Genomic DNA, 27,119 nt, shown 5'->3' with positions numbered 1-27,119 from the left:
AGTATTTGTTTATAATAAAATTTTGAATTTCTAGCTAGTAAATTTGAATTTTGTATTGCAGTGAATTATTTAAAATTTTTGACTTAGGATTATATTGGAACTATTTGTTGTAAATTTTATTTACTAGATAGGTAAATTTTTTTATGAATCAATCTGTTAGGATAACATTTTTATGTTTAAGAGAAGTTTAAAGTATTGGGCCGCCTTAGAAATCTGTCTCTGATCTTTTATTCTTTTCATCATTTATATATGAATTTATATGAAGGTGTCTGTTGCAGCACTGCCTGTAATGGTTAAGACTGGAAACAACCTTACAGTCCATCATTAGAAGCGTGATTGACTAAATTATAGCACAGCCATACAAGGGAAATGTCTTAAGTCTTGAAAAGAATTACATAAATCCATGTTCTGACACTTGAAGAAGTTCAAGATATAGTGTTACATAAAAGAACATGTTATAGAACAATTTGGATATCCCATTAATTTTTAAATGAATAATAAATATGCATTACATTTGACCATATGTGTGAGGGTTGGTTTCTGGGCTCTCTGTTCCAGTCCATTGGTTTGTATATGTGTCTTTTTGCCAGGACCACACTATTTTGATTGCCATTATTTTTTAGTAGGTTTTGAAATCGGGACATGTGATGCATTCCACTTTGTTTGTTTGTTTGTTTGTTTGTTTTTCTTCAAGATTGTTTTGGCTACTTTGAGTCCCTAGAGATTCCTTATGAATTTTAGGGTAGATTTTCATATTTCTGCAAATGTTAGGATTTTGATGGAATTCACGTTGAACCACTGGTCATTTTACATAGTGCAAACATCTTAAATAAGGAAATGTTTTGGTGACGGAAAAGTTCTGTATACGTGATTGCATGCGTTTTTCAAAATTCAGTGCTCTATACTTGAGATGATTACATTTTACTGCATGTAAACTATACCTCAATAAATGATTGCAAACCTTTAAAATATACGTTTAAGTACACATATAAGCATAGAGATACATGTATAAGCCCACACTTGTAAGGTAGAAGTCCCTACTATCATTATTAGTGGACACCCTTCATAAGCTCATTCATTTTCATAGTTTATACAACAGTTTCTGTGTTAATCACTCCCAAATCTGTATCTGGATTTGCAACAGCCTATTGGAATCAAGCACTTGAATTTCCCAAGATAAGTTTCTTTATCTCTTATAGTTTGGATCATAGTAAACGACGTGTCAGCAGCCACCCATGTGCCCATGAAAACTTACATATCTTCGTCATTTTTCACTGAGTCTTTGGCTGAAGTACATTAGTGTTATATAAGCCTTTTATATACTTGGGCCCTGTGTTGAACTTTTAAAATATTAAAAGCTGCTCTTCCATAAGTATTGTCTTCTGCTTAGAGTTTTCCACAAGACTGTCTTAATTGCTTATATTAATGAAGAAAGCTATTTTTAAAAACATTTGTACAGTGCTTAACATTGTTTTATAAGTCTTTTAGTGTTTTATTATTTAATTTCCATTTATATAATTGATAATCAGGCTTTTTGTATTTCTCTCTTGTTAAACTTAATTCCCAATTTTCAGAGGTTATTACATTATTCAATTAAAAGGAGATAATACTGTTTATTAGTAAAGGTGGGATATTGTGTCTACTTGGTACATTTTACACATCTATTAAACATACACATTTTCCCAGTGACTTCAGCATGGCTTTGGAGTATATGTGGCCATTATGTGCAGGACAATGACTAATAGAAAGACACCAACACATGCAGATTTCTTTAATGAAACTAAAGGTTACTACAGCTCATTGGCATAAACATAGCTGCAAAAGCAGAGACACATTGTATGCTTTCAGTCAGGCAAGTTTCCTGGCTCCCAGTTCTCAAGAAGGCATGCGGTTAAAAATGATATTGCTTGACATCCTTGAGAATACCATCAGGCCTTTCTGATCAACTCACTATCCTATTTTCAAGAATCTTTATTTCCTCTTGATTCATCATAATGAGTTTGGGGGAGGTGCCCATCTACCTTCTCACCAAATATGAGTCAATGAAAATAACACAGTCCTTACTCATTTTCATGAATTGAGTGAATCCAAAGTCAGTTTCTTCAGCAAATCTCTCATAGGACAGCAGAAAGACCTTAGACCTAAAGTCCAGTGCAGGATACTTTTGGAAAGATTTTCTACTTCCCAAGAGAATATCAGAGTCAATGCTACCAAATAAATACTGAATGTTTGAGTTTTGAACCAAAACTTTTATTCTATTATTAGAAGAATCTGTTATATCATTTTAATCTTAAAATGGCTAAATTTTAAGAATGATAATTTAACTAGAGTTGGATTGTTTTAAAAATTTCATCGTGACAAACCTGACAACAAACAATGGGGAAAGGATTACCTATTTAATAAATGATACTGGGGAAACTGGTTAGCCATATGCAGAAAATTGAAACTGGACCCCTTCTTCACACCTTATTAACAATTAACTCAAGATGGATTAAAGATTTAAATGTAAAACCCAAAAGTATATAAACCCTAGAAGAAAATGTAGGCAATACCATTTAGGCAAAGATTTCATGATAAAATTGACAAAAGCCATTGCAACAGAAGTAAAAATTGACAAATGGCATCTAATTAAACTAAAGAGCTTCTGCACAGCAAAAAAAAACTATCATCAGAGTGAACAGGCAGCCTACAGAGTGGGAGAAAATCGTTGCAATCTATCCATTCGAGCAATGTCTAATATCCAGAATATACAAGGAACTCAAATTTACAAGAAAAAAATTTACAAGAAAAAAATTTTTAAGTGGGCAAAGGACATAAACAGATACTGTTCAAAAGAAGACATTCATGCAGCCAACAAACATGAGAAAAGCTCAGCATCACTGATCATTAGAGAAATACAAGTCAAAACCACAGTGAGATACCATCTCATGCCAGTCAGAATGGTGATTATTAAAAAGTCAAGAAACAACAGATGTTAGCAAGGTTGCAGAGAAATAGGAACACTTTTACACTGTTGGTGGGAATGTAAATTAGTTCAACCATTGGGGAAGATGATGTGGCGATTCCTCAAAGACCTAGAACCAGAAATCCATTACTGGTTATATACCCAAAGGAATATAAATTATTCTGTTACAAAGATACACGCACACATATATTCATTGCAGCACTATTCACAATAGCAAAGACATGGAATTGACACAGCAATCCCATTACTGAGTATATACCAAAGGAATATAAATCATTCTGTTGCAAAGATACATGCATGCATATGTTCATTGCAGCACTGTTCACAACAGCAAAGATAGGGAATCAACCCAAATGCTCATCAATGATAGATTGGATAAAGAAAATGTGGTATATATACACCATGGAATACCATATAGCCATAAAAAGGAATGAGATCATGTCCTTTGCAGGGACATGGATGAAGCTGGAAGCCATTATCCTCAGCAAACTAATGCAAGAACAGAAAACCAAACACCACATGTTCTCACTTATATGTGGGAGCTGAGCAGTGAGATCACATGGACATAGGGAGGGGAACAACACACACTGGGTGGGATGGGAGGAGGAAAAGTATTAGGAAAAATAGCTAATGCATGCTGGGCTTAATACCTAGGTGATGTGTTGATAGGTGCAGCAAACCACTGTGGCATACATTACCTATGTAACAAATCTGCACAACCTGCACGTGTACCCCAGAACTAAAAAAAAGTAAAAAAAAAATTCAGCATGAAAAATCATAAGAATTATTTGTGATTTTTTATAGGCTTTCATTTATATCCCTGTTGCTGGATCCTTATTTAATGTTTTCTGTTATAAAATTAGTGATGCATTTGGAATATATGTCATTTTTATTTGATAATTTTAATAATCTTTTTAATAGAGTTAATCGGTTATTTGGTGACAAATAATTTTTAAAAGCACTCACTGTATTGGAAATGAAATCATTTGAAAAATGAATAGAGTTTAACCATAACTTTCTTACATATGTGCAACAGTCAGACAATATAAAGGAAATAGATTCTTTAGGATCCCAATATATTAAATACTGTGAAATAAATTAAGGAATGTGTGTTTTTTTCTACATAATGAAGAAAAAAAGTTTAAGATTCCAGTAATAAATGTTAGAACAGAGTTTAACAGAGACACCACCTCCCTTCCCTTTTTGTTGAATAGAAATAAGATGAAAATGTCTGTTTTCTTTGTGTTCTAACAGATCCCATAACATCTTGCAAAGCTGCAATAATTAAAACAGGGTTACGCAGCTCAGGAGAGATCTGCAGAACATAAAGCTCAAAACTAAACCCAAGTTTATATAATTTTATAAATATATTTGATTTCTTACCCAAATGAGTTTAGGACATATGGAAAATTAAAACTGTCATTTCATATCACTATCGACTTTCAGACAGGTCAAAAGTGGGCACAAGTTATATCTAGTGCTCTAGCTACTGTAAGAGACCATGGAAATATACAACCTATTGAGAAGGCAGGGCAGGAGTGAGAAGGAATATATGTTACAGTATAATTATTTATTATCTAAAATCTCCTATTAGAATAGAAATCCCAAGGGGATAGGGACTTTGGTTGCTCACACTAGAATGTCATCTCCACATAAAAGGTACTCCATTTTTTTAAATGAATAAAATGTGCACATTCAGTTTTGTATCCTCCCTCTTTTTCACTTTATATCATGCATGGTTTTATGTTGCCATTATAGCCATCATTATAAAATAGCAAAATAGTTCATCACATGCCCCATAATTTACATAATCATTCCCCTAATATTTTATATTTATCTTGCTTAAGTGTTTACTGTTATACATAATGCTGTCATGAATGTTTCTACTTAGACTCTTTTTAATACTTACAATTATTTTGATAGGATAAGTCCTTAGAAATAACCTTACTAGGTTAAAAGATATGAACATGTATTTTGGCTCCTGATACAAATTTCCAGTACCCTTTATTTAATAGCAAATACATAATTAATGTCAGTTATTTCAGTTGGTATATGAATTACCCTGTGTTTTCAAAGCCAGGAAGTCCTGCTGTTCTCGTAAAGGTGCTTTGTAGATTTTTATTCATTCGAACATTTACCTTGGAATTCTGAATCCTCATAAATAATACATTCAGAGAAGTGGAGAAAGGCAATGCGTTTTGAGTCAACACAAAATGACAGCAAGATAATGGATTCTTTTGTCATAAAATATTGAGAAAATGGGAAGGCAATAACTGGTATTAATTACCGACAGGGTTTAAATATGCCAATTAAGTAGGAAATAAGGAGATGTCTTGGTGAATATTGAAGGTAGGCCTATTGTCTTCTTTCCTCTTTTCCTGCCTTTTTTTTTTTTTCCTTTGCTGAGTGGGGATGGGGGAGGCTTGTGTTTTTAATTTATTCATTCTAGAATTTATGATTTTTCTAACTGTGTCTTTTCAACTTTTATTTCCCAAAGAAGAAATTATCAAATTGGTGCCAATTTATGCCTGTATCGTGGAATGTTGGGATTTATATTTTCTTTATAAGAAAGTTTCTTATTTATTGTTTCTTATAAAGAAATGATAAATCCCAACATTCCAGGATACAAGGATAAATATTTATAAATAACTATTTATGCACCCCCTTAAAATTGTACATTTTTGTTGAATGTCAGTAAAAGCTTTGTCTTCTGGCCTGCTGCAGTCAGGATCTGCTGGTATTTTTGTGCCTCAGCTTCTCCTTTGCCTGAGAACACGTTATTTAAGCCTTCTTCATTTCACAGGAGTTGTTTGTTAGCATTTCCTCCCCTTGACTCAGAAGTCCTAAACCTTGAAAGTAGAACTTCTGGCCATAAATACAATAATGTACCCATAATGGAGAATTTTTTTTTCTTTGTGAGCACTCATGGAAAACTTAGACACACAAAATCTGGAAATTAAAGCCCATTTCAATTATTTTACATGATCAATATTATGCAGGCTATGCTATCTAATCTGATGTAATAAAAATAGAACTTAATAAGAAAAAGGAAAAGATATATATAGAGAGAAATTCTAAATCACACCTGTAAACAGCTGACTGATAGTAAAAATAGCACTTTCTAAATTTATGGGGTGCTGTAAAGTGTTTAAAGCAAATTTATACTCACAAATGCTTGCCCGGAATGGAAGAAAGGCTTAAAATTAATGACCATGCATTCAACTTAAAATTTTAAACAGCAGAGTTAAAATAGATAAATTAGAATAATGTAGCAAAGAGCAGAATGCAATAAAATAAAAAACATGAAGTAGAGAGGATTGTCAAAGTCAAATGACAGGAGTTTGAAAAGAACAATAAAAGTGATGAACCTCTGTTAAGTTTAAAAATGGAAAAAAGAAAACATTAAGAATGAAGAAAGACATGACAGATGCTATAAGGATTCAAAGATGAAAAAATTTACAACTTTGTATAAGTACTTTTGAAAAACTTAGATGAAATAAATAACATAAAACTTAGTGCTTATCAAAATTCACTCAAGGAGAAAGAGAAAACCTGAGTAATTCTGTAGCTACAACCAATAAAGAAATCACTTCATTAGCAAGTATCTTCCCATACAGAAATATCAGGTTTGAACAGCTTAATAGGTGAGTTATAGGAACAGATAATTATCATTTTTTGACAAACTCTTTCAGATAATAAAAATATAGCACTTTTCAACTTATTCAATAAAACCAAACATGGTGAATACAAAAAAGTAAATATACAGGCTAGTCTCAATAATGGACATTATATAAAAGGCTAAACAAAGTATTAGCCTACTCGTTCTAGTATTTTTTTGAAAGTTTATCTCAAGAAAGGAAGACAATAGAGTAATCTACTATAATTACGGATTATTTCAATAAATGTAGGGAAATGTTTCATAAACTAGAGCACTCATTTCTGGATCTTTATATGTGTGTGAGTGTATGTATATATACACATATGTTATATACATATGTATATGATGTGATGTATATGATATGAATATACATATGCATATGTATATGATGTGATGTATATGATGTGATGTATATGATATGTATGTTATGTATATGATATTGTTATGTATATGATGTATGTGTGTTAGGATGTATGTTATATATGCTATTGTGATGTATATGATATGAAGGACATATGTATATATGTATATACACATGTACAATATCTCCTTCATATATAATTGTGATATATATTTTTTATATATTATGTATATATCATATGCATATATTACATATATATGCACACATATATTCTGATATATTTATGTGTGTGTCTAATAAATATGGGAATTTTTTTTACCTATAAAAATAACTACTCTACTGAAAACCTAGAGCAGTTATCACACTTAAAGGTAAAATGCTGAAAATATTCCTTTTAAGAAGAAATTCAAGGGAGTGATAAATATAAAATTCAGGATGCTAGCTACTTCAGAGTAGTGATGGTGGAGAGGAGAGGAAGATGAGACCAGGGGCACACAAGGGCTTTCCTAATGTTCTAGTACATTCCCCATCTTAACCTCAATGGCAGGAATGTTGGTTTTCACTTTATCATTATTCTTTAACTGAATCTCATTTTATGGACACTTAAAATATATCATTGTATAAAAATATTTTAATGCATAAATGAGAAATGTGCTATGGTGATAAATATTGTAGAATAGTTTTTGAATATACTTGTCTGTGAAGGATCAAAGGTAAAAGATAGTTTTCTGGAAGTTCATGGAACCATGAGTGAGCAGTTTTTTTTTTTCTCCTCCATATTCATTGTTATTTGTCTTATTCTATCCAGCAAAGTGGAATTGGGATGCATTTCAGAAGGACCAGGTTCAAAGACAAAGTTCACTTTTCTCTTTGGAGAATCATGTATTGCAGGAGGTTTGGGAATTAAAAATGAACATGTAGTATAAATACTTTCAAAGGATTTTGAAATTAGAGGAAAAAAATCAGTGTAATACATGGAAGTTTTATGGGGAGGATTTTAAAAAGCAAATTCTATGGAAACCTATTAGACGGTTTCTATATGACTATCAAAAATCTTTTATTTCAGTTATAAGAGAATGTCTCCCAAGGTTATTAGTCTTCTAAATTTAACCATATGACACTGAATTTAAAAGGGTATGTCATGAGAATTAGCTCCCAGGCTGTTAACCAGATTGCCTGACTATATTCAAGGCTTAAGATTCCAAACACTAAATTGAGAATTTTTCTTTATGCCTTATTTTGGTTCTGAATCTATTTTTGTTTTTATTCCTATTTTACCATTGCTTTATGTAAACCATCTTAATTATATGAAATTGCAAAAAGACTCTTTGCTAACCCCATTCTGGAAGTCTAAAATAGAAATTAAGCTGTTTTCTTCCCTAATTGAATCTTCTCTTCCCTCTGGCTTATGATGTTTCAAAAAAAAAGACTGCATCTAGATGCTACTTTCTTCAGTCATTGAAATGGTCTCTGCTTTACTGTATACATTTATTATAAATGCTGTGATAGGAGAGGAAGGCAATCACAAGTATTTGTTCAATTTTTATTATACCTGCTTTACTGAGTCTTCTGTATGTTGTAAGCTCTCCGAATGAGATTTATAAAATAAAATGTAGACAGCTCCGTGAAAATGGTGAATTGTTTTGTTTTTTCAAGACAGCATAAGAAAATTGATATTTATTTGTTGTTTTATTTTTAATGTGATCTGTATTTTGTTAAATCTCATTTTTTTCTCTTTGGTATTTTGCTCAATGGCATCTTCTTCATGCTGTGCTGAGTCTCATTGCATCTGATCTCTCAGAGTTGTGAGAAATATTGATAAGATTTTTTAATATCAGGTGTGTGCCAGTTAAGTTTGTAAATCAGGTAGAATGAACTGGTCTGCAATAAAGACAAGATGCTATTAATTAAAAGATAAGCCAAGAAAGCATGTTATTTTGTTGTGATGATTTCAAAAACCAGATGTCTACAGACTTATTCCCTTCCTAAGAGAATGTAGTGGGAAATTAACTACAAAACATTCAGATTCTTATGATGCATATTTCTTTCTTTTTGGCAGGAGCTTCAAAAGTCATATGAAGTAATAGATCTGAGATAATTATGCTTACTTTAAAAAAAGATAATGTTTAATAAAGACCTCTCAGGTGGGGTAAAGTCTTTAGTATATTAAAATCATTTTCTGAGAAACTCTCTCTTATGTAAACAAACCCTGAGCAATTTTCCCAGCTGCCAGTAAAAATGGTGCTATAATTTACATTTGAATTAATAAAGTAATAGATTTCAATAGCTACAACTATATTGCTTTACCTTAACCTAAATTCTCATAACATGCAATTTTTTATAGTCCAACATGCTAATTTTTTGAATAGCTGAGTAACTGTTACAAGCTGTAAAGCTTATTGTTCTTTTCCTTCTTGATTGTGCCATCTGCTAGAAACAAAAGCAAAGATAAAAAGCTCATTGAGCACAGAAGATTCTGTATTGTTTAATTTGCCTTCTATGGAGACACATCCCCTTGGGGAAAAAAATAATGCTGCATTTTAAGAAACATTTTTTTACTTCATTACAGATGGGGGACTCAAGGAGATTTCACCACCACCCATCCTCGGCCTGTGGTCAAAGTGAAACTCTTCACAGAAAGCACTGGAGTTCTGGCCCTGGAAGATAAAGAACTGGGAAGGGTGAGTTGTGGTCAGCCTGTGGGTCCAGGGTAGAACAGTTTTAACTTCTTTCGATTCATGATTAAGGTAGATCAGTATGCCATATGTGAACTTTATGTTCATAAATTACATAAAATAATTTGTTATTTCCCACAAGCCCAGTATACACCTCTAATTTATTAAATCTAATTGTCTATAACACAGAAAGTATTGTGATAGGATTTGGTTGTGTAAGGGGTAAATACAAATTCCTTGTCACCAACTCAGTCATTCTCACACATGTGCTCCACTGGCCATTGAATGTGAATGGTGCTGGCCAACTTCCTCTTGGTGAAGGGTAATTCTCATGTAACATATTTCTGTCCCTGGGTTCAAAGGATCATCTTTATATTTGAAATCATCTGCTCTTCATGTTCATTGTGATTAATCACAGAATATCTCCGAAGTGCATCTGTCTCTCTTATCTTTTCCATTTTCCCCATGAAAAGCCCTTTTTCTCACACCTTTTAACATTAAATTATTCTTTTCCTATAGTCACCTCTTCATACCTAGAATATATATATATATTTACCTTCTAATCCCAGTATACCCTTACTATACTCAACTTGTGCTGTCAGTAAAAGCATTAACATTAGGTAAATCTGTGTGAAAGGTCATCTTCAGATTTATAAATGAAGTAGGTGTTCTAATTGAGTAGTCTGTATGAAGATGTCTTCTGTAATGTGAATTTTTTAATGGTTTTTTTTTTTTTTTTTTTTTTGAGACAGAATCTTGTCACCCAGGCTGGAGTGCAGTGGCACAACCTCGGCTCATTGCAACCCACCTCCTAGATTCGAGCGATTCTTGTGCCTCAGACTCCCAAGTAGCTGGGACCACAGGCACATGCCACCTTGCCTGGCTAAACTTTGTATTTTTAGTAGAGATGGGGTTTCACCATCTTGGCCAGGCTTGTCTTGAACTCCTGACCTCAAGTGATCCACTCGCTTCAGCCTCCCAAAATGCTGGCATTACAAGCATAAGCCACCAACACCCGCCCTCTGTAATGTGAACCTGTCTTACCTAGACCTGAAGACTATTCAGAGATATTTTCCAGAAAATAAAACCTTCAGAAATCTTACTTGAAAATTTCTGTCTGGTATTAATGGACTGCTTGTACAGTGCTAGATGCAAAAAGATGCTAGGATCATTCTGTATACTAGAAATTTTTTAAAAAACTGAAGTCAGGATTTCTATTAGTTTCAGACCCTTTTCTTCTACCTCCTTTACACTCTTGGAATTTTTCTATTTCTAGGGATTTGTAAGTCTGTATCTACACTCCAGAGATTTTGACTCTGCATTCATAATCCAGATTTCCTCTTCCGTTTTATTGATATGTGTATTTGTTAATACCTAAGAGAGCTGTGTTACTGCTCGTTCAGTCATGTGCTTACATATTTGTGCATTTGTTTTCATTGAACAAAGGTGTGCAGGTAGCATAATCTAATACAAGAGCTTTGGAGACAACATATGGTCTTTTTATTAATCAGGGTTTTTCATTTAAACTATTATTATATTAATTTTAAGGGTAAAATTAATGTTACTTTTCTTATTGTAACTATATCTCACTGTTTAACAGCAGCCATTTTAAGTCTAATGCTATAAGTAATTCTTGAGCTATTTTTAATTTGTTTATCAGCTGATCAAATAATATAGTTAAGCAGTTTCTAAATTGGATACATAAGTGACATATATATATATACACACACATATATATATATATTCGATGCAATTTTATATCTGAGAAACCACTTATGCTCCCTTACTCTCTTCATACTAGAAAGACAACTTTTCTATCTATTACAGGGTTTCCCAACCTTAGCACTATTGATGTTTTGATCAGGGTAATTCTTTGTTGGCAGGTGCTTTTCTGTATATTTTATGATATTTAACAACATCCCTAACCTCTAGTCAAATAAAAAATGTCTCCAGACATTGCTAAATGTCTCCTGGAGGGTAGTGCAAAATCAACCCTGCCTGAGAGCCATTAATCTATACTAATGACCTCAATAGGTTGGAAGATTATAAATATCATTTGTATCTAATGACTTACAAATTGTTACTATTTTTCTTGTAGATTCAGATTTGTGTATCCAACTTCCATACTCAGTATTTCCAATTGTATATTGATATCTCAAACCACATATTTTTGTAATAGAACTTATGACTTATATCCCCATAAAGCCTTCCATAGAGGCAGTTATTAAATAAGCCTGTGACCTAGACATCTCCCTTGTTTCCCCTTTTCTCACCCTAGCACCAGATCCATTTGCAACTTCTGTGAGCTTTTTCTGTGTTTGTTCTGAATCCATCCATTTATTAATATCCCCACTACCCTAATTCAAAGCACCATCATTTCACATAAAGAGTCTGTTTACTATTTTCCCATTTACCACCTTGTTCTCTCTGATTTGACCTTCATACCTCAGTCACTATGATCTATTTAAAATTCAAAACAAATCACAACATTCTGTCCTTAAAATATTCCAATGTCTTCCAATTTATTTGGAATAAAAAACAGACTCCTCATTATAGTGTGGCAGGCCTGACAGGTGTTCTCAGGTGTGGCCCTGCACATTAGATATGCAAATTCTCAGGCCCCACTCTAGATCTGCTGAGTCAGAAACCCCAGGGGTGCAGGGCTATCTTCTGTTTTAATAAGCCCTCCTAAAGATTTTAAGACACACCAAAGTTGGAGAATCCCTGATCTACATGAACTGACTTCTGTCTCCAAATTCATCTTCTGTTATAACCTCCTTGCCTACTGTCTTTCTTTCCTTATACCGTGCTTTCTTTCTTTTCCTCAAACATTGTACACTCATACCTGCTTTAGACTTTAGGTTGTTACATGTGTTTTAATCTGAACACACATGTGCACACACACAATTGGAAAAAATTGGTGTTCATCTCTGGATGGTAGAGCTACTGGTTTTATATATGTGTGTGTGGGTATATATATATGTGCATACATTACCAATAATGTATATTGTTGGTATACATAATGTATGTGTGTATATATACACATATTAAGTATATACAAAAGTATATACATAAATATATATACTTTTGTATATATATGTGTATATATATACACATATATATATCTACTTTTCTAATTAGAACAAATAACTTCTATTAAGTTAAAAGAAAAAACCTTACATGATCTGACATCTGTAGATAAAGTTTTATGAATAGTATATCTGGGGAGCTTGGTTTTCAACATGAAGTTTTTTTAATTAAAACTTCGGGTAGCATTTAAGTTTGAAAATGAACAACAGAGCACTTAAAATAGGTTTATACCACAGCAAGATACCACTGTACACCTACTAAAATGGCAAAAATGCAGAAAAACTGACAGTGCTTGTGAGAATGCAGAACAGAAACTCTTACTCATTGCTGGTGGCAATGCAAAATTGTAGTCACTTTGGAAGACAACTTGCCAGTTTTTTGTATAAAGTTAAACATAGACTTACTAAACAATCCAAAAATTGTACTCCTAGGTATTTACCAAAGGGTTTATGAAGGTTGTGTCAACACAAAAATCTGTGTGTGAATGTTTAAACAGCTTTATTCTTAATCACTAAAACTTGGAAGCAACCAAGATGTTCTTTAGTCGGCAAGTGAATAAAACCGTGGCACATCCATACAATGGAATACTATTCAATAATAGAAACAAGCTATTAATTAATGCAGTGGCATAGACGAATGTAAATGCAAATGGAAGAAGTCAAACCCAAAAGATGACATATTTTATTATTCCATTCATTCTAGAAAATTATAGGGGTAGACAACAGTTGCAAATTTGCCAAGAATTGAGCTGAGGTGGGTTGTCAGCCAGAAAGGGGTACACAGGGGACTTTTAGAGTGAAGGAACTGTTCTGTGTGGTACTGCGTGTTATATGCAGTATTAGCCCATTCTCACGCTGCTGTGAAGAAATACCTAAGGCTAGGTATTTTATGAAGAAAAGAGGTTTAATTGACTCCGTTCTGCATGGCTAGGGAGGCCTCAGGAAACTTACAGTCATGGTGGAAGGCACTTCTTCACAGGGTGGCAGGAGAGAGAATAAGTGCAAGCAGGGGAAATGCCAGAAGCTTATAAAACCACCAGATCAGGCCAGGTATGGTGGCTCATGCCTATAATCCCAGCATTTTGGGAGGCCGAGGCAGGGCAATCACCTGAGGTCAGGAGTTCAAGACCAGACTAGCCAACATGGTGAAACCTTATCTCTACTAAAAATACAAAAAATTATCCAGGCGTGGTGGTGGGCACCTGTAACCCCAGCTACTCAGGAGGCTAAGGCAGGAGAATCACTTGAACCCGGGAGGCAGAGGTTTCATGAGCCGAGATTGCACCACTGGGCAACAGAGCAAGACTCCATCTCAAAAAAAAAAAAATCAGATCTCCTGAGACCCACTCACTATCACAAGAACAGATCAGGGAAACCATCCTGGTGATCCAGTTACCTCCACCTGGTCTCTCCCTTGACTTGTGGAAATTATGGAGATTATGGGAATTACAATTCAAGATAAGATTTGGGTGGGGACACAAAGCCTAACCATATCAGATGCATACTTGTATGTATTTGCCAAGAGGTATAGAACTTTACGTTACAAAGAATGTACATTAATGTATGCACACTAACATGAACACACACACTTCCCTAATGAACACATCAACCAGCAGCATCAAAAGGATGCCAACATGGGATAGAGACTGAGACAGATGAAATTAGTTGTACCGTACAGGTATGACATAGCTCCACTGAAAGGGGTGATGAGAAAAGAAACAGACCTAAGTAACCTAAGGGGGAAACATATGCTGCCAATACTCTCTTGATAACCAAGTGATGAAGATGACCACTACCACTGATGTCATGTGGATATCCTATGCTCTCTATTATGATTTGAGAAGGGACACTTTGCCCTTGTGGTATTCTTGCCCCAAAACCCAGGCTAATCATCAGACAAACACGGATTGGTGACATTATACAGGATAATTGGCCAGTACTCTTCCAGACTGTCAAGGTCATAAAAAAGAAAAGTGAGAAACTGTCACAAATCAGAGGAGACTCAGGAGACATGACAACAAAATGCAATATGCTGCCCTGGATTGGACCTTGGAACAGAAAGAAGGCATTGATGAACAAACTTGTGAAATCCAAATAAAATCTGGAATTCAGTTAATAGTAATGTGCCAATGTAAGTTTCTTGGTTATAACAAATGTACCATGGTAATGTATACTATTCATTCTGAGGGAAACTGAGTGTACAGAAAGTCTCTATACTATCTTTGCAACTTTTCTGTAAGTCTTAAATTATTCTAAAATGTAAAATGTCTATAATGTTTATTATAAACATTTATAATAAAAAAGGCTTTTAAATATTTTATGAAATGCCTCAGCATATACTGTTTAAGAAATTAACATTTCTGTCCAGGTGCAGTAGCTCATGCTTGTAATCCCCACACTTTGGGAGGCCGAGGCAGGCAGATCACTTGAGGTCAGGAGTTTGAGACCAGCCTGGCCAACATGGTGAAACCTCGTCTCTATTAAAAATACAAACATTATCTGGGTGTGGTGGCGCACACCTGTAATCCCACCTACCTGGGAGGCTGAGGCAGGAGAATCGCTTGAACCCTGGAGGGGGAGGTTGCAGTGAGCCGAGATCGTGCCACTGTGCTTCAGCCTGGGTGACAGAATGAGACTCCATTTAAAAAAAAAAAAGGAAAAGAAGAGAAAAGAAAAGAAAAAGAATTGAACATTTCCTTACATCACTTCAATTTCTTCATTACACCTAAGAAATTTAATATTGATTCAGAAATATGTGCTATGCAGTCAATATTCAGAGTTCCCTAATTATCCCAACATGTCAATAAAAGCTGGTATTCTCCCCCCGTCTAGGATAGAATCCAGGATCATACATTGCATTGGGCTGTTGTAGCTCTTCAGTCTCCTTTATTTTAGATGCTCCCACCACCTTTTTTTTTTACTTTTATTATAATGACATTTTTAAGCATCCAAATTAGTCTTATAAAATGTTCTTTATTCTGGATTAGACAAATCCAGAATAAGAAAAAAATAAGACTATTTTTTTCATGACTGGTTTTAGGTAAACATCTTTGCCAAGCATCCACCTACATAATGTTTTGTGCTTCCCGTTGCATCTTATCAAAAGTTACGGAGTGACAGTTTTTTCTAATATTGGGGATTTTAATTAAGTATTATCACTTGGTTAAGGTGGCATCTGCCAGTTCTCTCCATCGTAAAGATACCATTTTCTGTTTTGATTTTAATAAGCTGTGGGGTGTTACTATTAGAGTTTCTCTAACCACCTTTCACTCAGTGTTTTAGCTAAAGATTCATAGATTTAAAAAAAATTTGTGTGTTATAGTCTGTGTCTGTTATTTTTTCATGATCAGATTGTGTCAAAGTTGTGTGTATGCATTAGCATATGTGTGTTCCTTTACTATCTTCCTTTTCCTTTTTTAAAAATTTCCCCCACAGCACCAATATGTTTTTTTTTTTTCTTTTAAATCATGTACCTATTGGTCTTTGCTTTCTGGGACATGAAATTTTAGAGGCTCAACTTGTACTCTCCCTGCCCCAGACCTGTTATTAGCACTGGTTGTTTTTAGTGATGATGGAATTTAGAAACTAACATTCTACATATGTATAACACTTCTTAGTTGAGAAATATACTTTTTTTTTTTTTTTTTTGAGACAGAGTCTCACTCTATCACCCAGGCTGGAGTACGGTGGCACAATCGTAGCTCACTGCAGCCTCCACCTGCTAGGCTCAAGAGATCTTCCTACCTCAGCTTCCAGAGTATCTGAGGCCATAGGTGTATGCCACCGTGCTGGGCCAATTTTTAGATTTTTTGGTAGAACAAGGATTTACTATGTTGCCAAGGGTGGTCTCAAACTCCTGAACTCAAGAAATCCTCCCACCTCAGCCCCCCAGATTGCTTGGATTCCTGGCATGAGCCACTGTTCCCAGCCCAAGAAATATACATTTTTTTTTAAAACATGAGTTTACTGCTTCTCAACGACATCAATATATTTACTCATTTTGCGTAAATAATTTCAAAAATACCATGTCAGTGCCACCACCAACAAACTTACATAGTAAAGATAAACATTTTTTTTTGCCATTTGATTTGTCTTTAGAATGTATTCCAGTAAGAGTGTATGTCTGAATACTCTGTTCAAAAGTAACCCAGTGCAATAGAAGATAAAATTTTTTATTTTTATTCTTATAGTGAAAACCATTTGAAGAAATTGCAGGTTCAGTTATTGCAGAGATTTTTCAGAAATCAAATATTATTTAAGCTAAAGTATTTTTATACATAGTCATTTTAGATATACAGTTTATATCATTTTATAAAATGTTTGAATCTTCTTAGGGTACTATCTGGCTGCCAGTGCACTTTTATTTGTGAATGAATTACTGTGTAATATATTCCTGGTAACTATTTAGTTTGTTGAATGGTATTCTTGAGTACAAAGTACATTTTGGGTATTTTACCAAAATGATTTTTTAATTTTAGAAATGTTGCTATGAAAACATTCTTTCTGACAGTTGTTAGAAAAAGAGCTGCCTGAAGAGGGTTTTTTGTTTGTTTTTGTTATGTTTTGTTTTTGACGGTCTCACTGTTGCCCAGGCCGGAGAGCATGGCTTACTGCAGCCTCAATTTCCCAGGCTCAAGCAATCCTCCCACCTCAGCCTCCCAAGTTGCTGGGACTACTGTTGTATGCCACTATGCCCAGCCAATTTTTTGTTTTGTATTGAGAAGGAGTCTCACAATGTTTCGAGGCTGGTCTTGAACTCTTGGGCTCAAGTGATCCTCCCACGCCAACCTCCCAAAGTGTAGGGATTACAGGCATGAGCCACTGTGCCTGGTCAGAGAAGGTTGTAAAAAGATTCAGTTTCTAGGTCCAAGCATTTCCTTTAGTTGGTTTGGGGTATGCCAAGGAGGGAGTATTTTAAACACTTCCAAGGGGATGCTAATGTGCATACAGAGTTGAGAAGCACTGGTACAAATAGTATCATTGACACTAATGTGCGGACAGGTTCAGAACCTAGTGACTCTTTGGTGTAAGAAAAATATCATAACCTGTAGGTTTGTGAGATGATAGCTCAAATTTCATAGACATTGGGCAGTTGAAGGTTATATTATTTGGCAAGTACTTGGCATGCAAATTTTGTTTGTGGATGGCAGATGCAAATACCTATTTACGGAAATAGAGGTGGCATATGGAGATTTTTCATCCGAATTGATGGCCAACCCTCCACCAGGTGCTAAGGGAATACCTGGAGGCAGAACAAGGATTTTTTCTCAGGAAACAATTATGATTATGTCCTAGCAGGTAAACAGCTGACCAGTCAAGCATCCCTAAGTATATAGTTTATCATAATGAAGATAATTTTGTCCTGAAAAACTTGAAAAGCAAGTTTTGCCTAACATAGCTATATAAAAATCTAAATAGCAGTCCCAAGGGACATCTATTTGTGGGCAATGCATTTTCCATTGAGTCTTTCAGAGTGAAATATTGGTTAGTATACACTCCTGGGTAACTCTTTAACTTGATAAAGGGTCATCTTCAGTACAAAAAAATTTTGGAGGGTTTGCCAAAATAACTTTTCTTTCATTTTAGAAATTTTGCTGTAAAAACATTTCTTCAAACAGAAGGAACCTATTGTCCATTAATAGATTGAGTTCATGGCCTTGATACCACATCTTCAGTATATACAGAAAGATGCTGAGTCCTCTGCCTCCATGGGGATGGGGAAAGCATAGATACAACTATAAAGTCTCATGAAGAATTGCTATCTGAAAGGATTTAAGGAGGAAAGATAACTTTTCTGTGATTTTAAGAAAAGTTGTACCACAAATATAAAAGTCTCCTATATATGAAGAGTTGAATTAGACATACATAGGATGCAAAAGAATTTCCATTCCATCTTGCAGCATATGATATTAATTCACTAGGTAAAGCATCAGTCAGTCATTTAGTGCTGTTTCAATAAAATTAGCCATTAAATTTTGCTTTCAAATTGAAGAAAAATACCTGTGATTATGATTTCACGAGGAGCTTCTCTAATGTTTTCTTCATTCACATGTAGATATATAATGCTGGCATTCTTAAATCCTCAATATAAATTTTGTCTGTGAGAGTTAAGGAAAGGCCTAAAGTGATTATTAATTTTTTTGTAATTATTTGTGAAAAATTAGTATAGATAATTATTCAATAAAACATCTTTAATCTACTCCTGATCTGTTACTTCATAAGTTTTTTAGAAGTTCCATGATAACTACTTATAAACTAGATAATTAGAGACAAAATTTTAATTCCGTGGTCCAGTTATATGTATTGGCTACATTTGGCTTAAATCCTTTCAGATAGCAATTCTTCATGAGTCTTTGTAATCATATCTCAGTCACCACACCAGTGACGAAGCAGGAGCGCGGACAGGGAAAGGTCCAGGGCTAATTCACATAAGATGCAAATTCTTTCTAATTAGGTCTGGCTTATTAATCACATGCTTTGAAGTGTTATGGGTTTCTACCTGTCATTCCATGCCTGACTTTGAAAGTTGTTGCTCGGTGTGTCTGCCTTGGTCATTCTCTGAGAAGTTGGCCTGAGTCTTCACTGTAGAGGTATAGGAAAGTATTTCTTTCCTTATCACCACTTACAGGGGCTGATCATATTATGCACAGCATCCTCTATGGTGTCCTTTGTGGGTGATTATAGTAAAAGTAGTTGACATTTTACTATTTCCTCAGAATAGTAGAGGTTTTCCTCTGTCTCGGGTAGAACAAATGTTAGACATGTACACTGTACTAATGCCTTCTAATAGGTATATATTGTTATTTCATTATGGTTTTAATTGGCACTTAGCAAAAACACTAATGATGTTTAGCATCTTTTTGCCATCTGCAGCTTTTCTTTTGTGAAGAATCTGTTCAAATATTTTCCCCAGTTTTTAACTGGGTTGCTTGTTTTCTGATTTTTGAATTTGGAAAGGTCATATTATTTATACCTTCTTTATGAGAGTGTGATATAAATACTTTTCTCTCAGTCTTTGGCTTGTCCTGTTATTGTCTTTTTTTAATTTTTTTATTATTATTATACTATAAGTTTTAGGGTACATGTGCACAATGTGCAGGTTAGTTACATATGTATACATGTGCCATGCTGGTGTGCTGCACCCATTAACTCGTTATTTAGCATTAGGTATATCTCCTAATGCTATCCCTCCCCCCTCCCCCCACCCCACAACAGTCCTCAGAGTGTGATGTTCCCCTTCCTGTGTCCATGTGTTCTCATTGTTCAATTCCCATCTATGAATGAGAACATGTGGTGTTTGGTTTTTTGTCCTTGCGATAGTTTACTGAGAATGATGATTTCCAATTTCATCCATGTCCCTACAAAGGACATGAACTCATCATTTTTTATGGCTGCATAGTATTCTATGGTGTATATGGGCCACATTTTCTTAATCCAGTCTATCATTGTTGGACATTTGGGTTGGTTCCAAGTCTTTGCTATTGTGAATAGTGCCGCAATAAACATACATGTGCATGTGTCTTTATAGCAGCATGATTTATAGTCCTTTGGGTATATACCCAGTAATGGGATGGCTGGGTCAAATGGTATTTCTAGTTCTAGATCCCTGAGGAATCGCCACACTGACTTCCACAATGGTTGAACTAGTTTACAGTCCCACCAACAGTGTAAAAGTGTTCCTATTTCTCCACATCCTCTCCAGCACCTGTTGTTTCCTGACTTTTTAATGATTGCCATTCTAACTGGTGTGAGATGGTATCTCATTGTGGTTTTGATTTGCATTTCTCTGATGGTCAGTGATGATAAGCATTTTTTCATATGTCTTTTGGCTCTATAAATGTCTTCTTTTGAGAAGTGTCTGTTTATATCCTTTGCCCACTTTTTGATGGGCTTGTTTGTTTTTTTCTTGTAAATTTGTTTGAGTTCATTGTAGATTCTGGATATTAGCCTTTTGTCAGATAAGTAGGTTGCGAAAATTTTCTCCCATTTTGTAGGTTGCCTGTTCACTCTGATGGTAGTTTCTTTTGTTGTGCAGAAGCTCTTTAGTTTAATTAGATCCCATTTGTCAATTTTGGCTTTTGTTGCCATTGCTTTTGGTGTTTTAGACATGAAGTCCTTGCCCACGCCTATGTCCTGAATGGTAATGCCTAGGTTTTCTTCTAGGGTTTTTATGGTTTTGGGTCTAACGTTTAAGTCTTTAATCCATCTTGAATTAATTTTTGTATAAGGTGTAAGGAAGGGATCCAGTTTCACCTTTCTGCATATGGCTAGCCAGTTTTCCCAGCACCATTTATTAAATAGGGAATCCTTTCCCCATTGCTTGTTTTTCTCAGGTTTGTCAAAGATCAGATAGTTGTAGATATGCGGCGTTATTTCTGAGGGCTCTGTTCTGTTCCATTGATCTATATCTCTGTTTTGGTACCAGTACCATGCTGTTTTGGTTACTGTAGCCTTGTAGTATAGTTTGAAGTCAAGTAGTGTGATGCCTCCAGCTTTGTTCTTTTGGCTTAGGATTGACTTGGTGATACGGGCTCTTTTTTGGTTCCATATGAACTTTAAAGTAGTTTTTTCCAATTCTGTGAAGAAAGTCTTTGGTAGCTTGATGGGGATGGCATTGAATCTGTAAATTACCTTGGGCAGTATGACCATTTTCACAATATTGATTCTTCTTATCCACGAGCATGGAATGTTCTTCCATTTGTTTGTATCTTCTTTTATTTCATTGAGCAGTGGTTTGTAGTTCTCCTTGAAGAGGTCCTTCACATCCCTTGTAAGCTGGATTCCTAAGTATTTTATTCTCTTTGAAGCAATTGTGAATGGGAGTTCACTCATGATTTGGCTCTCTGTTTGTCTGTTATTGGTGTATAAGAATGCTTGTGATTTTTGCACATTGATTTTGTATCCTGAGACTTTGCTGAAGTCGCTTATCAGCTTAAGGAGATTTTGGGCTGAGACAATGGGGTTTTCTAGATATACAATCATGTCGTCTGCAAACAGGGACAATTTGACTTCCTCTTTTCCTAATTGGATACACTTTCTTTCTTTCTCCTGCCTAATTGCCCTGGCCAGAACTTCCAACACTATGTTGAATAGGAGTGGTGAGAGAGGGCATCCCTGTCTTGTGCCAGTTTTCAAAGGGAATGCTTCCAGTTTTTGCCCATTCAGTATGATATTGGCTGTGGGTTTGTCATAGATAGCTCTCGTTATTCTCTTAATCATATTTCAAAGAACAAAAATTTTTAATTTTGATTAAGTCCAATTTATGATTTTTTTCTTTTTGGCTCATGTTCTTGGTGCTGTATCTAAGAAATCTTCACCAAACACAAAGTTGGAATTCTCCTCTGTTTTCTTCTAGAAGCTGTATAGTTTTAGATTTTTACATTTAGTCTTTGATTTATTTTTAGTTAATTTTCAGATCTAGAGCTACATATAGATCAAAGTTTTTATTTGAATATGTTGTTCTAGCACAGTCTGTTGAAAAGCTTTCTCCACTGAATTTACTTAACATCTTTGTGAAAAATCAATTATCTATATATCTGTAAGCCTATTCCTGGACTCTCTATTCTGTCCCATTGAGCTCTTTGATGTAAATATTATATTATATAGCTATTAGGTATTGAAATATCTTGCTATAGTTTTGTATTTGTTTTATCTTTTTTTGCCTCATGTTTTATGAATATCTGATATGGCAGTGTATAGATAGATGGGATTACGATTTCCTTCTCATTAACTGATCTTTTATCATTATGAAATGACCTTCTTTATCCCTGGTAGTATACTTTACTTTAAAAATCTACTTTATCTTAGGTGCCTCAGCTTTCTTTTTGTTGTTGTTGTTGTTGTTATTTTTGTTTTTGTAGAGATGGGGTTTTGCCGTGTTGCCCAGGCTGGTCTTGAACTCCTGAGCTCAAGCAGTCCACCCACCTTGGCCTCCCAAAGTGCTGGGATTATAGGCATGAGCCACTGTGCCCAGCCCCCAGCTTTCTTTTGACTAGTGTTAGCATGTTCTATTTTTCCCATTTTTTAATGTATTTGTTTCTTTACACTTAGACTATATTTCTTGAAGCAACATATAATTGTGTCTTTATTATCCATTCTGACACACCTCTGCCTTTTAACTGGGTTATTTCAATTATATTTTAATATGAATATTGATATGGTTAAGCTTAAATCTGTCATTTAGATGTTTTTTTCTTTCTCTTCTGTTATCCCGTTTTTCCTCTTCTGCTTTTTTTAGGTTGAATATTCTTTAAGATTCTAGTTTTTCTTCTTTGTTGCTCTGTTACTGATAAATGTCTTGTTATTTTATGTTGTTTTAACTCATAAGAGGCTAAGTCAAGTAGTATTATAACATTTAATGTATATTTAAGAACCTTACAATATTATACCTCTAGTTCTTCCCTCCCATCATTTGAGTTATTGTTATGCATTGTACATTGTACTTTTACATATGTTACAAACCCACACTACATTGCTTTTTACATTCTTTAAATGGTTAGTTATCTTTTAAACTAGTGTCACATAGTCATCTTTAGGTTCAGAAAAGGTTTAGAAGATTGTACATTTATTTAACAATTGTTGCTTTGAACAAAATCAGAATTGTTTCACGAAGAAAAAAAGGGGATGTTCAGGAAGCTGGTAGGGGTGTCCTGCATGTGTGCATCACACCAAAGTCGATACTTTTGTAATCCTTAGGACAAATAAAACAAACAACCTAGCCAGAATAGTCAGTGCCTTTTTTCATATAAATTAAAAGCTGAGTATCTAGTGATGGGAGAGTAGAGGTTATCTTTCAGGGTGCTGATGGGATTGAGTTCGCTGCAAACTGTACTTCCTAAGTCAGTGAAACTGAAATTTTATGTTCAGCTGAATTTTGAAGAAAAGATACTAGGTAAATTATTTTAGTTTTTACATAATTCATGTGACATTTTATCTATAATTAATTAAGAAACAAAACTAATTGTTATTTCTGGCTATTTCTGTTTTATTGGTAAGTAGAATTTGGAGTTTAAAAGGACACTGGAGCTCATTTAATCCAATCTCTTCACTTTCCAGATAAAGCAACTGTGGCACAAAGATGCGAATTAAATTCTTCCAGTTCATAGTGGCATCTACTGTATTGTTATCCTTTTGAGGCTAAGGCCATGGACATATTATGCACTTTAGCAACAGCAGCTGTCTAGCAGTTTCTGACTAACAGTATATGTCCAATTAATGTTAGAGGGATAGGTGAACAAATGAATAAATCTGAAATGTGCTTAATTTGGTTTCATTTCTCCTATGGGAAGTTATGCTAGAAAGCAGAATTAGTTACTTTTGTTTGGATGCCTGATATCCCTAATCAAGTAATAAACTAGAACAACAATTATAGAATAATGTACAATTTGGATCCTACAGCGAGTGAAGTTCTGGTATGTTTAGTCTTCTACCTAAAATAGAAGTAAATTGAAACATTCTCAAGTCTATTACTAAGCTCTTTTAGTCACTATATTAATAAAATAATTCCTGTGTATCTCAGAGCTATTCAAAGTCACTTTAGAATATCCACCCCATTTTATTCATTCATTGATGGACATTTAGGTTGATTTCATATCTTGGCTATCGTCAATAAAGCTGCAATGAACATTGGAGTGCAGATATCTCTTCTATATACAGATATCATTTCCTTTGGATATATACCTTAAAGTGGGATTTCTGAATCATATAGTAATTCTACTTTTACTTTTTTTGAGGAACCTGCATACTGTTTTATGAAATGGCTATATTAATGCACATTCCTACCAATAATATGCAACGGTTCCCTTTCCCCCACATCCTCACCAATGCTTATCTTTTATCTTGTTGATAATAGCCATTCTTATCTTTTATCTTGTTGGTAGTAGCCATTCAGGTATGAGGTGGTTTTATTTGCATTTCCCTGATGATTAGCGATGTTGAGCATTTCTTTCATATATACAGTAGGATTTTATTCGGCCTTAAAAACTGAAGAAATCTTGTCATTTAATCAAGCTGGGAGACATTGTGCTAAATGAAATATGCCAAGCACAGAAAGACAGATACCACATGATGTCACTTACATGTAGAATCTAAAAAGGCCAAACTCTTAGAAGCAGGAGTAGGATGGTGGTTACCAGGGTCATAGGCGTGGAGGGGATGAGGAATGGGAAGATGTTGGTCAAAGGCTACAAAGTTTTCGTTAAGATGAATCAGTCCCAGAAATCTGTTGTATGGCATGGTGACTATAGTTAATAATCATGAATTATACGCTTGAAAATTTGCTAAGAGAATATCTCTTAAATATTCTCAGAACATACACAAAAACTATGTTAGATGGATATTAAAACATGTTGTATAGTGTAAATATATATAATTTTGTCAAGTATACCTCAATAAAGCTGGAAAAAAATATTTACCTCTGTTGCCTTTAGCAGTGGTATGAGAAAACACTCTTATTCCCTGATGGTTTGTATTATATGCATTGTATGAGTCAAGAAGTCCTTAGATCAGAAGAGCAAGATTCAAATTAGTTGGTTATTCAGCATGACAAACTGAAAAGTTTGAAACCTGATTTTGAAGACATTAATTCTGGTATTGGCTCTGCCGTAGTAGCCATGAGGCCATGAACAAGTCACATAACATCTCTTCTGCCCAAGAATCGTTCCATGTCCTGACCTTATTCCCCACCATCTTCCTGTGTTATTTACTTTTCTGAATTTATTTGATTTTTTGAGCATATGAAAATGTATCACAGAGATTTCTCAACCTCATACTCCCTGTCCATCTTCCTTTCCCATTGCTTAAGTGACTAATTAGTTTGCATACATGTAAAATGGCAAATTGGGAAGTTTTTTTTTTTTAATTCTATAAATTCAGGGGGTATAAGTGCAGTCGTGTTACATGGTTATACTGCATAGCGGTGAAGTCTGGGCTTTTAGTGTACCCATTACCTGAATAGTGAACATCATATCGAGTAAGTAATTTTTCAGTGCTCACCCTGCTTTCCCACTGCCCCCTTTTGGAGTCTCCAGTGTCTATTATTCCCCTCCTCTGCATATATCTATGTATACCCATTGTTTCACTCCCATTTGTGAGAACATGCTGTACTTGACTTTCTGTTTCTGAATTATTTCACTTAGGATAATGGCCTCCAGCTCCATCCATGTTGCTGTAAAAGACATAATTTCATTCTCTCTTATGTCTGGGTAGTGTTTTGTGTGTGTGTGTGTGTGTGTGTGTGTGTGTGTGTGTGCATGTGTGTGTATGTGTGTGTCTGTGTACACACATATGTTTATGCAATTAAAAATTTTATGCAGTTATCTGTTGATAGACATTTTGGTTGATTCTATGACTTTGTTATTGTGACTAACGCTGTGATAAACGTAGGCATGCAGGTGTCTTTTTGATATACTGATTTCTTTTACTTTGGGTACTTAGTAGTGGGATTGCTGGATCTAATGATATTTCTATTTTTAGTTCTTTAAGAAATCTCCAGCCAGGTATGGTGGCTCACACCTGTAATCCCAGCACTTTGGGAGTCCGAGGTAGGTGGATCACAAGGTCAGGAGTTGGAGACTAGCCTGGCCAGTATGGTGAAAATGGATCTCTAATAAAAGTACAAAAATTAGCCAGTCATGGTGGCGTGCACCTGTAGTCCCAGCTACTCTGGAGGCTGAGGCAGGAGAATTGCTTGAACCTAGGAGGCAGTGGTTGCAGTGAGCCAAGATCATGCCACTGCACTCCAGCCTGCCTGGGCAACAGAGTGAGACTCCATCTCTAAAATAAATAAATAAATAAGAAATTTCCATACTGTTTTCCATAGAGGTTGTACTAATTTACATTCCCACCAACAGTATATAAGTATTCCAACTTGGAAAGGTTTTCATTAGTGTTATTTTGGTACATTATTATGTTGTGATTGTTAGACCTTGCATGGATCCCTTATTCATATGAAGAACAAGAGCTCACCTTCACAGTTTAAGGTGGTACAGGTTGAGTATCCCTTATCCAAAGTGCAACCAGAAGTATTCTAGATTTTTTATTTTTTCAGAATTTGGAATATTTTTATTATACTTAATGGTTGATCATCCCTAATCCAAAAATTTGATATCCAAAATGCTCCAATGAGCATTTCCTTTAGGCACGACCTTTCAGTACCATATGGATGCTCAAAAAGTTTAGGGTTTTGGAGCATTTCTGATTTTGGATTTTCAGATTAGGAATGCACAACCTGTAGTTGGTTTTTAATTTAAATACCCACATCTATCAGTAGTCCATGAATTAGCTAGCCAATCCCAAAACATTTTGCCATAACTTTATGTTCCATGCTCTTCACTTTAAGGATACAGCTAAAATAATTGTCCAAGTCTAGATA

General features: G+C 34.7%; 1 protein-coding gene across 11 annotated transcripts in view; it reads left to right on the top strand.

Moving 5' to 3' along the window:
- The window catches only part of CADPS2 (calcium dependent secretion activator 2), a 566,720-nt gene that overhangs the window by 294,878 nt on the left and 244,723 nt on the right, over positions 1-27,119 (top strand). For all 11 annotated transcript variants that reach the window (XM_003808627.4, XM_055115340.2, XM_055115339.2 and 8 more), the window contains exon 7: positions 9,554-9,665. In XM_003808627.4, coding sequence (XP_003808675.1) covers positions 9,554-9,665 — 112 coding nt within the window. The remainder of the gene's footprint in view (positions 1-9,553; positions 9,666-27,119) is intronic.

Source organism: Pan paniscus, chromosome 6 (assembly GCF_029289425.2).
Source record: "Pan paniscus chromosome 6, NHGRI_mPanPan1-v2.0_pri, whole genome shotgun sequence".
Classification (NCBI taxonomy): Eukaryota; Metazoa; Chordata; class Mammalia; order Primates; family Hominidae; genus Pan; species Pan paniscus.
The sequence above is the reverse complement of the archived record's forward strand: the minus strand, read 5'-3'. Positions and strand labels throughout refer to the sequence as shown.